The following is a 16,870-nucleotide window of genomic DNA, read 5'->3' as shown; positions in this document are numbered from 1 at the left end:
TATCTCTCCCCCCCTTCTATCTCTCTCTCTCTCCCCATTATATATCTCTCTCTCCCCCCTTCTATCTCTCTCTCCCCCCTTCAATCTCTCTCTCTCTCCCCCTTCTATCTCTCTCTCTCTCTCTCCCCCCTTCTATCTGTCTCTCCCTCTCCCTCTTCTATTCTGTATCTCTCTCTCCCGCCTTCTATTTGTATCTCTCTCTCTAACTCTCCCTCTTCTATCTCTTTCTCTCTCTCTCTCACTCCCTCTCCCCTTCTATCTCTCACTCTCCCTCCTTCTTTTTGTATCTCTCTCTCTCCCTCTCCCCCTTTAATCTCTCCCTCTCTCTCTCTCACTCCCTCTACCCTTCTATCTCTCTCTCCCTCTCCCTCTTCTATCTGTATCTCTCTCTCTCCCCCCTCCTATTTGTATCTCTCTCTCTCCCTCTCCCCCTTCTATCTCTCTCTCTCTCTCTCTCCCTCTCCCTATCTCTCTCTCTCTCCCCCCTTCTATCTCTCTCTCTCCCCATTCTATCTCTCTCTCTCTCCCCCTTCTATCTCTCTCTCCCCCCTTCTATCTGTCTCTCCCTCTCCCTCTTCTATTCTGTATCTCTCTCTCTCCCGCCTTCTATTTGTATCTCTCTCTCTAACTCTCCCCCTTCTATCTCTTTCTCTCTCTCTCTCTCTCCCTCCTTCTATTTGTATCTCTCTCTCTCCCTCTCCCCCTTTTCTCTCTCTCTCTCTCTCTCACTCCCTCTCCCCCTTTTATCTCTCTCTCTCTCTCTCTCACTCCCTCTCCCCCTTCTATCTCGCGTGATCCCGTCCTAGTGATAGATGGGGTTGGATCACGCTAGGGAGGACAGTAAAGATATGCAGAGAAATACAGAAACAATGTACACTTGATTTAGAGTGGAAAGAGGACACACAGTATTTCAAGTGTACTCTACCGTCAACTGTGTCTAACTGGTTGCCGTGTGGTTTTCGACGTGTCCTTGCAGCTCTGAGAGAGATCATGTCAGTGGAAGTATAACTGTGATGATGCGGAAACAAGGCAGAGAGGCAGGGGTATCATGGTGGGCAATGTGCCGTGTAAATGCCAAGAGCAGAGCGTGAAAGACAAATCTCCATACAGACACACGGCCGCACACACACACATACCACACACACACACAGTATATACACACAGTCATATCCACACACACACACACACACACACATACCACAAACACACACATACCACACACACACACAGTATATACACACAGTCATATCCACACACACACACATACCACACACACACATATCACACACACACACAGTCACATCCACACAGAAGAACTGGATTTTATTCCTGATTTATAGCTTTTCTATTATGGGTATACATTTTCCTTAATAGAATCCTGTAGACAGTTCCACTGTTTCTATTTTTTGCTGTCTCACTCACTCATGCTCCCTCCATCATTTGACAATAGGGTTTTGAGGCGGAGGTGGTGAAATGGTAATAAATAAGGTGTAGACGTGTAGCCTGATCTCCTCCTTCCCTTCCCTCCTCTCCTCCACTTCCCTCCTCTCCTCTCCTGTCTTTGTTGCCCCCATTAGCTGGCTTTTAACTAGAGTTTCAGGGCTCAGACATGTCTAGCTGTCACCTAATCACCCCCAACAACCACCTCTACCCAGCTACTGTTCCAAAGCCCTTAGCCTCTACCTGCCCCTCCACTACCGCTCTATCTCTCCCCATACCTCTACTCTATCCTTCCTATTACCCCTGCACCTCTACACCTAATCCCATTTACCTCTATCTCCTTACTAAACCCCAGATCTGACTCCATCACTACTTCCCTTTTAAATATCCCTACCTCCCTCTCATTTTGCTACATTCACATTAACATCTGCTAACCATGGGTATGTGACCAACAAAATTTGATTTGATTTGATATCCTCATAGTGAATGAATGATCTGATTGGAATTGATTAAGAGATTAGTACACATTAAAACTGCCTACGGGCAGACTTGAGGACCATTGAATTCGATCACCATCTCAGCTCTTGGGAACACAGACATCGATGGAAGACAGAGGAAGACTTTGCTATGCTTCATAGCTTTCAATTGAAACAGGCCCCAGCTGCCCATACAGAAGGTCCCAGGGGGGAGCTCAATGACATTTTGAAATGGACCCCCAAATTGCTAAGTCCACCCCTGATAGATGACATCCAATCAACACCCTCCCCAGGACACATTCAGGACCCACTGAGACAGACTGTGGCCACTGGACTGAGAGGAATCTAATTTCCATCCCCAAACTTCCTCCTCTCTTCTGGACGCACAAACAGTATTTGACATTTTTTTATTACTTTGAGCATTTGATTCAGCCTGTCTGAAGGAGCACCAGACATGCAGGGTTTGTACTTTCATAGTCAAGTGTTGCTAAAATATTTAAAGATTTAAAATACTGTTTGAACCCAGGTCTGGGAGAGGCTGGACTGTGCTAATGCTAATGTTAATCAGATGATAAATATTCATGCTGGCTGGTTTAATTAACATCATAATATTAGGTTGTGTGAGTGCGCTTGACATGTTTTCATCCAGGCCACTTCCCAGACCGCCAATCTCCTCACTCTGCCAACTAAGGTCACTGACTCCACTGCGCATGCTCACACACACACACACACACACACACACACACACACGCGCGCGCGCACGCACACACGCACACGCACACGCACACGCACACGCACACACACACATACATAGACACACACTGAACAACTGAATCTTTATTAATTTTTACACACCAATCTCAGAGCATGTTTTTGTTTTCTATGTTGGTTGAGCTTGATGGTACTTTATTTCATCCCTACTCGAGAGGAGATATGAGGGCACTTAGGAGACCCAGGACCAGCTGGAGCTCAGGCTCCATCTCCCTCTGGGTGTCTGTAATGGTGAGCCAGCCAGGAGAAGCCACACACACACATCCACTGTATCCTGTTGTTGGCACATCAGACTTGATCAAAGAAGCTTATACCTGACACTCCAAATGATAATTACCAGCATGTCTTTGTTTTTGTTTCATCACAGAATAAACAGCTTACAAATGATGCAATTAATTTTGAGTGACAACAGCTGTGGTGCAGGTCCCCATAGACAAATGGACTGCTACCTCACAGAGAAGCTTCCTTTAATTCTCACCCTTTCCAAGATGGCTGTCAAAGGAAACTAGAGGAGAGTGATGACCCTTAAACCCTTTCATAAAGTCTCACAAAGCTCTATAAAAACAAAGAGGGGTTCTTTTGGAACTCAAATATTTACCCATAGAGAAGCAGACGGCTGCCTTATAAAGAATCTACCGTTCATGTTCACCTTTTCCAAGATGGCTGATAAAGAAGACTACGCCACTGGGATGACCCAACCACATGTCTCAGTCTCACAAAGCTCATACAAACAAAGGCAGATTATTTTGGAACACTGCATGCTGTTTTTAGACATCCATCCCTGATGGGAGAAGACGCTTGGCCCAGTTTGTGGAGAGGACAAGTTTGTAATGCAAGATTTATTTAGAGAGTGAAAAGAGAGAGGAAACCATAATGAATGAGTTCCCATTGATTCTCTCGCCTCACCTTTTACATCAGGAGCAGAGATGGGAGTCGCTCCAGTTGGACTAACTAAGAGAGAGAGGGATGAGACAGAAAGAGAGATGGGGAAGGGGAGAGAGAAAGAGATGAGAGAGGGGACTGAGCAAGAGAGTAGCTCCAGTTGTACTACGGGGAAGAGAGGGGTGAAAGAGAAAGAGAGAGAAAGAGAAAGAGAAGAGAAAGAGGGAGAGAGAGAGAGAGAGAAAGAGAAAGAGAGAGAGAAAGAGAAAAAGAAAGAGGGAGAGATAGAAAGAGAAAGAGGGAGAGAGGGAGAAAGAAAGAAAAAGTGATATAGAAATGTATATGATTTATATGTTTAAGGTAGTGACTAAAGTATTCCACCCTGAAACGTATGATGAATTAGAATTATAAGACTAGAATTCTCTAATGTGTGTGCATAGGACAAGTTAAGACTTTGCTATTTAGCAATGTAAGTGAGACAGTGTGTGAGTAGGAAAAGAGGAACTGTCAACAGACAACTTGTGACAGACAACTTGTGACCACTGTGAAAATGATAACAGGAAGGAGGTCTCCCCACCCAGGGAGGGGAGAAACCTTTAGGCTTGCAGTAGATTATGTAACATGTTGTAGGATATGATAAGCAATGTGTGTTGGAGTAGACTTGTAAATAGCATTGACAGTGTTAGAGAAGATGAGGGGCATAATATAAGGGGAATGATATATGGTATAACTAAATGTGACTTATAAAAGGCTATGTGCTTGTATGATTTTCAGAGCTCTCTGAATAAAGAACTAACCTTTTGCAGAAATTCTGGGACTTTGTCAAATCATTCTATTAACCGGGGCCTTACAACCCCTGGGGAATTGGTCAAAGTACATAGTGAGATTTGAGTTAATATCATTGGAACTAGAAATTCTTGTGATAGAAAGAGAAAGAGGGAGAGAGAGAGAAAGAAAGAGAGAGAGAGAGTGAGAGTGAGAGAGAGAGAGAGAGAGAGAGAGAGAGAGAGAGAGAGAGAGATGGAAAGAGAGAGCGAGATGTTCACTAATGTTCACTAATGTTTCCATTGTTTATTTCCCTTTTGTTTATTGTCTATTCCATTTGCTTTGGCAATGTAAACATATGTTTCCCATGCCAATAAAGCCCTTTGAATTGAATTTAACTGTATTGAGAGAGAAAGAGAGCGAGAGAGAGAGAAAGGGGAAGAGGGACAGCAACTTTAACTATTTGCACATCATTACAATATATATAGACATAATAAGACATTTGAAATGTCTCTATTATTTTGGAACTTGTGTGAGTGTAATATTTACTGTTCACTTTTTACTGTTTATTTTACTTTTGTTTATCCATTTCACATTCTTTGGCAATGTAAACATATGTTTCCCATGCCAATGAAGTCACTTGAATTAAACTGAATTGAGAGAAAGAGAGAGGGTGGGGGGTGGGGGGTTGCTTCAGTTAGAGAGGACTAACAAACTAACTAACATCCTTTAATCTGAGGAAACTCCACACCTGATTACCTCCCCTGATTGGCTGTCGGATGCTCTGGCCTACATCGCTGAAGGACAATGTGTTTAAAAATGTGTTTTCCTCCTTCTACCTATTTTCCTTTCACAATGAATGGCAAATGCAGAATCTTGATTGAGGATGGAGTCAGTCGCCTCTTGATAAGCTAGCAGAAATGTTTCATGAGTGAATGTCCTGTGAGTTTTTATACGCTAGTCTGTTTATATTTGCAATACATTGCGTACCCTCCAGACGTATGATGTCCACACACACACACAAATACATACACACACACATACACCTAGGGTTGCAAATCTACTAGTAGTTTACCAAAGATACCAGTAGCTTCTGTCATCTTGGTATTTAACAGAAAATCTATGGCAATCTATTGTAACTTTGGTAATTTATACTTGAATAACTTTTTAAAATTATTATTCATATATAGTATACATGTTCTATATCTGTGTCCATATTTTCCATGAGATTCTAGTAGATAGACCATATGGTTCAACAGAAAATAGCCTAATTAATGAAAAAAGCATCTAATCATTATTTTAAATGAACTCTGCAACTTTTCCAAATATTCACCTTTTTTTAACAACTGCCACCAGACTGATGTCAAAACATCAAATTGTCAACAAATACATAGGAAAATACAAAAATGTGTGTGGGGAAAAATCTAAAGGATATGTCATGCTGAAACCCTCATATTAAACACCAATGGTATTCACTAAGTTGCTGGTTTATATTTAGGATCATGTTTTACAGCTTTGTCATTCTATTATTTACTTAAAAATCATCAGATTTAATTATTTCATTTATTTTACTTGACAAGGCCACCCAAAGGTTTTTTTTTTTTTGTGGTGTGGTTTTCAAATAAGCCCGTGGGCTTCCAACCACACCTAAACAACATTTCTTTGTTTGTTTAGCACTTGTTTTCTTTGGTGCAAATAAATAATACCTTTTTTATAATAATAATAATAATAATAATAATAATTAATGGACCAGAGATCATTACAGACACCTGTGATAATCTGAAGTACTCAAAACTGCCACTGTCTTATGATATATTACAAAAAATCCCTGAAAGATACTCCACACACACCATACCACACCACACCCACATACCTGTCCTGGCAGAGCGGTTCCGGCCTTCCTGTCTGCGTGTGTGGATACAGCTCTCCTGGGACTTCATGTGATGAGAGACCAGGGCACAGTCTGGATGGATAGCCTCCATCTGGGGTGCAAGAAGGATGAGGGAGAGGGAGAGGGAGTTTATTTAGCTATGAAAAGGCACAGAACTTCAAATGCAGGAAAAGTTGTCACGCTTCACATTACACATTTTAAGTGTTTTATTTTGTTCTTTACTGGGACTACACGTGCCACCGTGTAACATTGTCCCTTTACACACACTGTACTATTATTACATTATTCAACAAGGAGAGTAAGACACTCATTATCACCCTCCCTCCTGTCCTATTTGTAGGCCACTAAAACTACTCACAGCAAAACAGCATCTTCCTTTGAAACACCCCTTATTTACCCACATTATAGAGGCAGTCTGCTGCTGATGCAGTTTGGGTTATGGCTTTGTTCACGCCACACACACACACACACACACACACACACACACACACACACACACACACACACACACACACACACACACACACAAACACACACACACACACACACACACACACACACACACACACCTCAGCTGGGTCTTTGCTGCTGCACCTAACAGCATTAGGAGAAGGTGTGAGCTCTCCAGAGACTGACAGTATCTATAATTAACCCCCTCAGTAAGGATTAAAAATGGGCGCTTCTCGCTATCTAGCTTCTGTAGCTTTTTCTACAACTACATACCTGCCAGCCGTCTCTCCTTTCACTTTGCACAGACAGGATAACACTGACAGCTGGGTTTGGGCATGTGAGGAGGATAACAGAGCGATAGTGGGTTATTATGGGAATGTAATGGGAAGCTTGAGATGCACCTTACAACAGAAGTACCTACCAATTAGCAGTGCAGAGAAATACCATAACTCTACATCCTCATCGTATCACATTCCCTTCTTCAGCTGCATGGCTAATGCATGTAGGAAAAATGAATAAAATAAAATAACCTACACTTTACTAGCTTCGCAATCACCATCCAGATGTGCTCTCTTGATGTGCCCTCTCTGCATGTTCTATATCATCTACTTCTATGTTCAGACTGTTCCCCCTTACAAGCCCCTCACTAAGCAGGCAGCAGCACTGTGTAGTATATAGCCAGCTGTAGGTAAACCTCAGTTATTACTGTACACCAGCTGGCTCCCCCTTGCCTCCTCTTCACTTTCATATCAAAGTCACTGGGAGAAGGGAAGTGGGGTCCAGGGTTGAAAGCCAAGAAATTATTCTAGAAAACTCCAACTCAGCTCCTGTCTGAGAGGTAGCTTGAGGCTCGAGAACACAGGGTTTTGGACAGTTTGAGGACACTAACACAGCAAGAGAACACAGGGTTTTGGACAGTTTGAGGACACTAACACAGCAAGAGAACACAGGGTTTTGGACAGTTTGAGGACACTAACACAGCAAGAGAGCACAGGGCTTTGGACAGTTTGAGGACACTAACACAGCAAGAGAAGCATCAAGCCTCTAAAAACAGAAACAGAGGTATGACTGTGTGTGTGTGTGTGTGTGTGTGTGTGTGTGTGTGTGTGTGTGTGTGTGTGTGTGTGTGTGTGTGTGTGTGTGTGTGTGTGTGTGTGTGTGTGTGTGTGTGTGTGTGTGTGTGTGTGAATGCTACACGTGTATGCTGTTTTGGTACTGGACATTTCTCTGCTTTAGGCATTGACTCGTGTGTAAGAGCTCTGCTATGAGAAGAGGATGAGAAACACAGTTGAGATTCTCCAATGTGAGTTGAGCTAAACTGACAAAAACTGACATTAAAAAAAACTGTTCTTAAGTAACTGCAGACAAACAAGGAGTAAAGGTTAAACTTCCACCCTCTACTCTCCTGTCTGTGCTGGTTCCTCTACTGTGAGAATAAAACCTCTGAAAAGCTGCCGGACGTTACTGAAAAAAACCTAAGATGTTTGTGTGTGTGTGTGTGTGTGTGTGTGTGCATGTGTGTGTGTATGCGTGCGTGCGTGCGTGTGTGTGTCTGACATTATCCCAAGAAAAGGGTCACACACTCTGCTCAGAGTAAATGTTGCTGGTGAGAGTGAGAGGAATGGTGAAATGGCCTTTTCTTGTGAAGCCTCCTTCCCCATAGTTTAAGTACTAAACATATATTTTACATGCTAACTCACCACAAAGAAAAGTCTATGTCATTAAATGACTAAATGTGTCTAGTTTAAATTCCGAATCACCAGAAAGAGAAATTGCTCTCATAAAAATACTCAAATGTATCTAGTTTACATTCTAAATCAGTAAACAGAAAAAATATGTCATGAAAATGCCAATACAACCATGACACACAATTCTATAAAGCATGTTTCCTTCCCTCATATTTATCACATCATATTTTACATCTGCCACCAGATCTGACTGCAGGTCTCTGGGCTCTACAACGGCAGCAGGCAATAAACCAGTCATAATAGAACACAATATAACACCCCATTGACCAGCCACTGTTCAAATCCTCTGAGCCTCTTTGTCTTCCTGGTCAATCTACTACTCTCCTTCATGTCCATGTAGCCTACATCTAAAGACAAAATGACAGCATTCAACTAGCATTCAACTACTTTACTACATTTTATACAGGAAAGGCTACAGTAACAAATAAAGCTTGATAAAACCTCAACCTCTCTTTTTGCCTCCATCCATGTAATAACGCAGGGGCAGTCTAGTTACATTAGTGTAAATGGAGGAGAAACTCCAGTTCTCTGTTTGAGATGGTCTGCCAATGCTGTTGAGTTGGCACCAATGATGTATGTACAGCATGTCTATGGTGCAGGACTGGCTCCAGAACCAATCAGTTGGAAGGGCATTTGTTTTCCATGTTTTTTTCATGAGACCTTCTATGTGTGCACTCGCTGCACGATAAAAGAAAATAGAACCGCTGGGCATCAAGGGACACAGCTTCAATCTAATGAGCAGTCATTCTGACTGGAACATTCCAACAGTGTAATTAATAGGTTTCATATATGCTATCGCTAAAATATTAATTTGGTTGTGTTTATGAAGGTGTTTTTTTTTATAACAAAATAATTTTCATTAGTTTATGTTACTGTAGGATATATGTAAAAACAAACAAACAAAAATAATTCAAGTGTCCAATCAATTGTATTCGTGGAGTGCCTTTGTTACAACTATGAAACAGAAAGCCAATGTGTTGGAACGTGGTAACAGCAGGGTGTGGAGTTGTCACGCTATATTCTCCAACGATACGAAACGATACGGACTCAGTCAAGTATCATCATGGGCACTCCTGATGCCACATCATGGCAGCGAGTGTTTGCCTTCAGAGCGTGTGTGTGTGTGTGTGTGTGTGTGTGTGTGTGTGTGTGTATGTGTGTGTATGTGTGTGTGTGTGTGTGTCCATGAAAAACACATCTGTTTAATCCATTAATCCACTACCCCATGGCACAATGGCAGACAGACAGACAGCACCCCAGTGTGTGTGTGCACGTGTGTTTGTGAATGGACGAGCATGTGACCAGAAGCAACCTTTTCTCTTAAACCCGCCTCTCCCTCCCTAATGATCATAATGGTACCTGTTTATGCCACAGTGGTTCTATTTTAATTCAATAGTAGTTTAAAACATGCCATTAAGTCAATAGTAGTGTTATTAACCATTCTATTAACATAGGGCAGCAGTAGCTCCGGGCCAAAGACCTTCACCATTCTCCCATTCTCCTCTCTCACCTCACATACATGAATATAGATAACAATCTAACTGTTTATCCCACTAATAGGCTATTGTGCACATTAGCTTTGTGGACATTGGAGTTGGCGTTAATTCCATTTAATTCAGGAAATGTTCCTCAAGATAAAACTTCAGCCATACCTATAGAATGACAAACACACTCAGAAAGAAAGGTACCGGTACAAACGCTTGTCACTGTAGTTGTACCGTGTAAGGCGAGGCTTCTCAAACCCGGTCCTGCCCCCCCCCCCCCCCCCCCCCCTGGGTGCACATTTTGTTTTTTGCTCTAGCACTACACATCAAGCATTGATTATTTGAATCAGTTGTGTAGTGCTATGGCAAAAACAAAACTTGCACCCAAGGTAGGCCCCAGGACCGAGTTTAGGAATGACAGATCTATAACTCACATTTCTACGTTAATTTGGTGGGTCACCCAAAAATGTACATATTGCAGCTTTAAAGTATGAACTGCAAGGGTACAATTATGCACCTATAACTAATGGTAGAGATAGAAACAAAGGAGAAAGGGAAGCGCTGCTAAGGTACACAATAGATTTTGGTGGACAGAAGATGCTCTTTGGCAAAAGCGGTAAATTGGTCATCTAAAAGAAAGGAGGACCAAGGCGCTCTTCATATAATGAACTAAAATGCATTTATTTTTATGGCATGATAAATGGATTCAAACTTTTACAACTCAGACTTGCTTCAGCTGCATGGCCTTCATCATGGGGCATTTTAATTCATTATATGAAGAGTGCCTTGGTCCTCCTTTCTTTTAGATGTAATATCTTCATTTGAATAGTTTCTCACAGCATTAAAATAATCCTGCATGTGAATTATTATGTGGATTATAATTAATGGGGATTTCTGTAGAGGTTGATACATTTCTTGTTAAGATAAATCAAGTCTTCAATTTTAAAGTGTAAATTACAAACTTTAAAAGCCTTTTTAAACCTTGAATTCAGTATAACACAGCGTGATCCTTTCTCAAAGGAAATTAACCTAAGAGTAGCCAGCAGAAGCATGGGGCTATGATGATGACAACTCGGAGGACAATGATGAAATCTAGCCTGGATAGGAAAAATGTCAGTGTAGCAGCCTATAAGGACATCCAGTCCCAAACTTTTTATGTAATGTCTTTAGCCTGGAAAAATAATGTTTACTTTAGATAATGCATAGGCTATAGCATTACATAAGGCATGTCATTTTAACTGATGATTAGATAGATTGGGGTAGTAAAAGACAAGTCAAAATAATGTTTTTGTTATGAAAGCATCCACTTACCGTTTCCCACACAGTCAGATGCAGCCATATAGCATATAACGCGCGTATCCATTTCAACGATGACGTTTTAGTGAGTAACATTGTCCTTTAGAATGTACCCTTTTCTTTCTAGAACAAATGGTTCAAATAATAGTAAATTGTATTGACATAACCCTAAATAAGTATCGTATTTTTTTTTTTTAACTAGTATTGTCTGATGCTCTTCCACATTAAGCTATTAACCACATATTTTGCATTTGCCTGGACGACTGGAGGTCATCTTTTCTTGTCGCCGCTATTCAGAAGTTGGGCGGGTTTCTGCAGCGCAGGTATGGCTTGGAAAGACTTCACCATGCATGTACAAGAGACAGGACTCGACTGAGCGAATAAGGTGCGCGCCTCTTCCTCAAACGCCAGCTCGAGCGGACTGCGCAGCGCAGACACGCACTCTCAGTATAGCAGATGTGCTTGTCCCATAGGCGAAATTGTCATGGGGGATATTCAGAACAGGTTGATTCGTCCCTCACCCTCAATAATTTATCAAATAAAATAAAAACATGTTGGTTCGGGGCCCCCTGGAGGTCAGGGGCCATCCAGATAGCATGGACACGTCATAAGCAATGGAAAAATGGGGGAGAGGAAATTAGCATTAATGGTCAACTTTGTTCGCGAAAAACGGTATAACTTCTTCTCTTTCTCAATTATCTAACAAACATGGGGTGTGCCTTTGGTGGTTGTTCATCATGTGTCATTCTGGTTATGCGTGTTGCGACCGACGTAGCTATTTCATTAGCTATGCTAGCCACTGTAGCTAGCTACTAACTCTTCCACTATGTATTGGTGTCATTTCATAGGGCTTGTTTTTGGATGGAAGCTGTAGAGATCGGTAAGAAATGGCACTTCTGTAGCCAAATATCTTATTCATCAAATATCTTATTCATCCATTTTTTTAAGCATGGAAAAATGTCACGGAAAAATGTGAAGAATAGCATGCGATGACCTATAAAACAGCACATGTTTCTCTCTAACCAATAGCAAGCAATATGTGTAGAATTGCAGGAAATTAGCTTTGAAGCTGCAAAACTTTATCTCTGCCCCATGGCAAAATGTGTAGTTTTGTAGGAAATTTGCTTTAAAACTGCAACATTTTATATCAGACTCAAGGCAAAATGTGTAGAATAGCAATATAAAACTGTATGTTTCTCTCTGCCCTATGGCAAAATGTGTTGAAGTTAGCTGTTTTCCAAAAACTACATTTTTATTTTTTGGGGGGTTATGAGGCCTTCCACTTATCCTTCAACGCATACTGTCTTTTCAAAATAACCCTCCATATACCACTCAATAGAGGCATAATAAGTTATGTCAAACTGTGTAGAATTGCAGGAAAAAGATGCAAAAGTATAGAATGAATCACCAACATTATTTGGGTATGAGTTAATAGAATACAAACTCTTAAAAGTGAGATTTTCACTGGGCAGATCTTCACTGGACAGCTCCGCCATTTCATGGTGGGAAAAATTCTAATAGTCCACCTTATTTCAGTTTATGTGACAAAACAAGCAAGTATAGTGTAGTGTAGATAATCGTTTTACCATCTACACCGCTGTGGAATATTGTACTTTAAGCTGTTTGAAGCTGGTGTACATAAGTAAAAGACACAAAAATGAAACTTGAGAATGGGAAGCATAGAAATACCACACATAAAATATATCTACAGCTTCTTAGACTTGCTTTCAATGAGAATGACAGATCTATAACACACTTTTCTAAGTGAATTTGGTTGGGTCGCCCAAAAATGTTACTTATTTCAGGTCACCCCGGACCCCCCCCCCCCCCCCCCCCACCCCACCCCCGTCTGTTCGTACCCCCCAATACCCTACACCACAATTTTGCCCTTGGCTTGTCCTCCTTCGAGATAAAGAGTGACCGTAGTTTGTCCACTGGCTTCTTATATTAAATATTTACTATATCCACCGTTAAAGGGATACTTCAGGATTTTGGCAATGAGGCCCTTTATCTACACTGAATAAAAATATGAACGCAACATGTAAAGTGTTGGTCCCATGTTTCATGAGCTGAAATAAAATATCCAAGAAATGTTCCATACACACAAAAAGCTTATTTCTCTCAAATGTTGTGTACAAACTAGTTTACATCCCTTTTAGTGAGCATTTCTCATTTGCCAAGATAATACAGCCACCTGACAGGTGTGGTATATCAAGAAGTCTGTGCTGGGGACAATAAAAGGCCACACTAAAATGTGCAGTTTTGTCACACTGTTAAGCGTGTGTAGCGGACGCGAAGTCAGGTGCAGGAGAGCAGAGTGTAGCAAACAGGCACACTTTAATTCCGTTCCAAATTGACAGCACAATAAAAACATACAAGTGCCAAAACCATGGAAAAAACAAAAGTAATGCGCCTGACAACCACATAACAATAAACAATTACACACAAAGACATGATGGGAAACAGAGGGCTAAATACATTGATAGGGAATGAAAACCAGGTGTGTATGGGACAAGACAAAACAAATGGACATATGAAAAATGGAGCGGTGATGGCTAGAAAACCGGTGACGTCGATCGCTGAACGCCGCCCGAACAAGGAGAGGAGCTGACTTCAGCGGAAGTCGTGACAGTACCTCCCCTTGACGCGCGGCCCCAGCGGCCCGCCGACACCGGCCTCGGGGACGAACCGGAGGGCGGTTGAAACTCCCGCAGCAGTTCAGGATCCAAAACATCCACAACCGGAACCCAGCAGCTCTCCTCCGGCCCGTACCCCTCCCACTCCACGACGCCTCGAATCCAGGATGGAACAAACTTTCTATGCCGGGGCCCCTCGATGTCCAAAGGGGGCGGAGGGACCTCCCGCACCTCAGATTCCTAGAGCGGACCAGCCACCACCGGCCTGAGGAGAGAAACATGGAACGAGGGGTTAATACGATTATCAGAGGGAAGCTGTAATTTGTAACATACCTCGTTCGCCCTCCTCAGGACTTTGAAGGGCCCCACAAACTGCGGTCCCAGCTTCCAGCAGGGCAGGCGGAGAGGCAGGTTTCGGGTCGAGAGCCAGACCCGGTCCGAACACCGGGGTCTCACTGCGGTGATGGTCCGTGCTGTTTTTCTGGCGACGCCAGTTTCCCTGTGAAAGAGGAAATCTTTAAGGAAATCCACTGACAGATGTAACCAAGGTCGTTGAGTAATGGGTAAGGGTTGTAACTTACCTCTGGGCATTTGTCTCGGGGCCTTATACTGGGCACACACCGAGCAGGAGTAAACATAAACCCTCACGTCCTTTGCCAAGGTGGGCCACCAGTACTTCCCAGTCAGACAGCGCACCATCCGACCGATCCCCGGATGACCAGAGGAGGGAGAAGTGTGGGCCCAATAGATCAGCTGGTCACGGACAGCAGACGGAACGTACATACGCCCAAAGGAACACTGGAGGGCAGCGGGCTCTGTACGCATTGCCTGCTCAATATCCTCATCCAGCTCCCACACGACCGGCGCTACCAGGCAGGAGGCCGGGAGTATGGGAGTCTGATCCATGGGCTGCTCCTCTGTGTCATACAGCCGGGACATTGCGTCTGCCTTCTTATTCTGGGAACCTGGTCTGTAGGATAGGGTAAATACAAAACAGGTAAAGAACATGGCCCACCTTGCCTGATGAGGATTCGGTCTCCTCGCTGCCCGGATGTACTCCAGGTAGCGGTGGTCAGTCCAGATGAGGAAAGGGTGTTTATCCCCCTCAAGCCAATGTCTCCACGCCTTCAATGCTTTAACCACAGCCAACAACTCCCGGCCCCCCACATCATAGTTGCGCTCCGCTGGGCTGAGCTTCTTCGAAAAGAAAACACAGGGGCAGAGTTTCTTTGGCGTACCCAAGCACTGTGAGAGCATGGCTCCTATCCCAGCCTCGGACACGTCCACTTTTGCTATGAATGCCAAAGTGGAATACGGATGGGCCAGCACAGGAGCAGAAGTAAACAGAGCTCTTAGCTGCCCAAAAGCCCTGTCCGCCTCAGCCGTCCACTGCAACTGTACAGGACCCCCCTTCAACAGTGAGGTAATGGGAGCAGCAACCTGGCCAAAACCCTGGATAAATCTCCGGTAGTAATTGGCAAACCCTAAAAAGCACTGCACCTCCTTACCGTGGTGGGAGTCGGCCAATTACGCACGGCTGCAATGTGGTCACTCTCCATCTCCACCCTTGATGTGGAAATGCAATACGCTAGGAAGGAGACGGCCTGCTGAAAGAACAGGCATTTCTCATCCTTGACATACAGGTCATGCTCCAACAGTCATCCAAGTACCTTGCACACCAAGGACACATGCTCGGCGCGTGTAGCGGAGTATATCAGAATGTCATCTATATACACCACTACACCCTGCCCGTGCAGGTCCCTGAAAATCTCGTCTACAAAGGATTGGAAAACTGATGGAGTATTAATCAAACCGTACGGCATGATGAGGTACTCATAATGCCCTGTGGTGGTACTAAACGCTGTATTCCACTCGTCTCCCTCCCAGATACGCACAAGGTTATATGCACTCCTGAGATCCAGTTTCGTGAAGAAGAGCGACCCATGCATTGACTGTACCTCACCGTGATTTGATTGAGACCTCTATAGTCAATGCACGAGCGTAAATCTCCATCCTTCTTCTTCACAAAAATGAAACTGGAGGAGGCAGGTGAAGTAGAGGGCCGAATGTACCTCTGACGCAGGGATTCAGAGATATATGTATCCATAGCCACCGTCTCCGCTTGCGACAGGGGATACACTCCTGGGAAGTGCAGCGTCTGCCAGGAGATTTATCGCACAATCCCCCGTCGATGAGGTGGTATTGAGTCGCCTTCTTTTTACAGAAGGCAAGAGCCAAATCTGCATATTCTGGGGGGGGATGTGCACGTTGGAGACCAGGTCGGGACTTTCCACCATGGTAGCACCAACGGCAACCCCTACACACCTCCCTGAGCACTCTCGCGACCACCTCGTGAGAGCCCCCTGTTGCCAGGAAATAATGGGGTTATGCAGAGCCAACCAGGGAAGGCCTAGTACCACAGGAAATGCAGGAGAGTCAATGAGGAAGAGGCTGATTCTTTCCTCATGATCACCCTGGCCAAGGAGATCGTGGCCTCCCTGATTAGCCCGGACCCTAAATCAAATCAAATCAAATGTATTTATATAGCCCTTCGTTCATCAGCTGATATCTCAAAGTGCTGTACAGAAACCAAGCCTAAAACCCCAAACAGCAAGCAATGCAGGTGTAGAAGCACGGTGGCTAGGAAAAACTCCCTAGAAAGGCCAAAACCTAGGAAGAAACCTAGAGAGAAACCAGGCTATGTGGGGTGGCCAGTCCTCTTCTGGCTGTGCCGGGTGGAGATTATAACAGAACATGGCCAAGATGTTCAAATGTTCATAAATGACCAGCATGGTCGAATAATAATAAGGCAAAACAGTTGAAACTGGAGCAGCAGCACGGTCAGGTGGACTGGGGACAGCAAGGAGTCATCATGTCAGGTAGTCCTGGGGCATGGTCCTAGGGCTCAGGTCAGTTGAAACTGGAGCAGCAGCACGGCCAGGTGGACTGGGGACAGCAAGGAGTCATCATGTCAGGTAGTCCTGGGGCATGGTCCTAGGGCTCAGGTCCTCCGAGAGAGAGAAAGAAAGAG

General features: G+C 43.7%; 1 protein-coding gene across 1 annotated transcript in view; it reads right to left on the bottom strand.

Annotated features, from left to right (window-relative positions):
• LOC110523020 (pituitary adenylate cyclase-activating polypeptide type I receptor) overlaps window positions 1–11,628 on the bottom strand; it is a 65,135-nt gene extending 53,507 nt beyond the window's left edge. The window contains exons 1-2 of the mRNA XM_036978567.2: window positions 11,219–11,628; window positions 6,208–6,316 (exon numbers count right to left, since the gene is read on the bottom strand). Of these exons, the coding sequence (XP_036834462.2) occupies window positions 6,208–6,316; window positions 11,219–11,299 (190 nt within the window). The 5' untranslated portion in view covers window positions 11,300–11,628. The remainder of the gene's footprint in view (window positions 1–6,207; window positions 6,317–11,218) is intronic.
• Window positions 11,629–16,870: the final 5,242 nt, after the last annotated feature.

Source organism: Oncorhynchus mykiss, chromosome 5 (assembly GCF_057628025.1).
Source record: "Oncorhynchus mykiss isolate SJ-2025 chromosome 5, ASM5762802v1, whole genome shotgun sequence".
Lineage (NCBI taxonomy): Eukaryota > Metazoa > Chordata > Actinopteri > Salmoniformes > Salmonidae > Oncorhynchus > Oncorhynchus mykiss.
The sequence above is the reverse complement of the archived record's forward strand: the minus strand, read 5'-3'. Positions and strand labels throughout refer to the sequence as shown.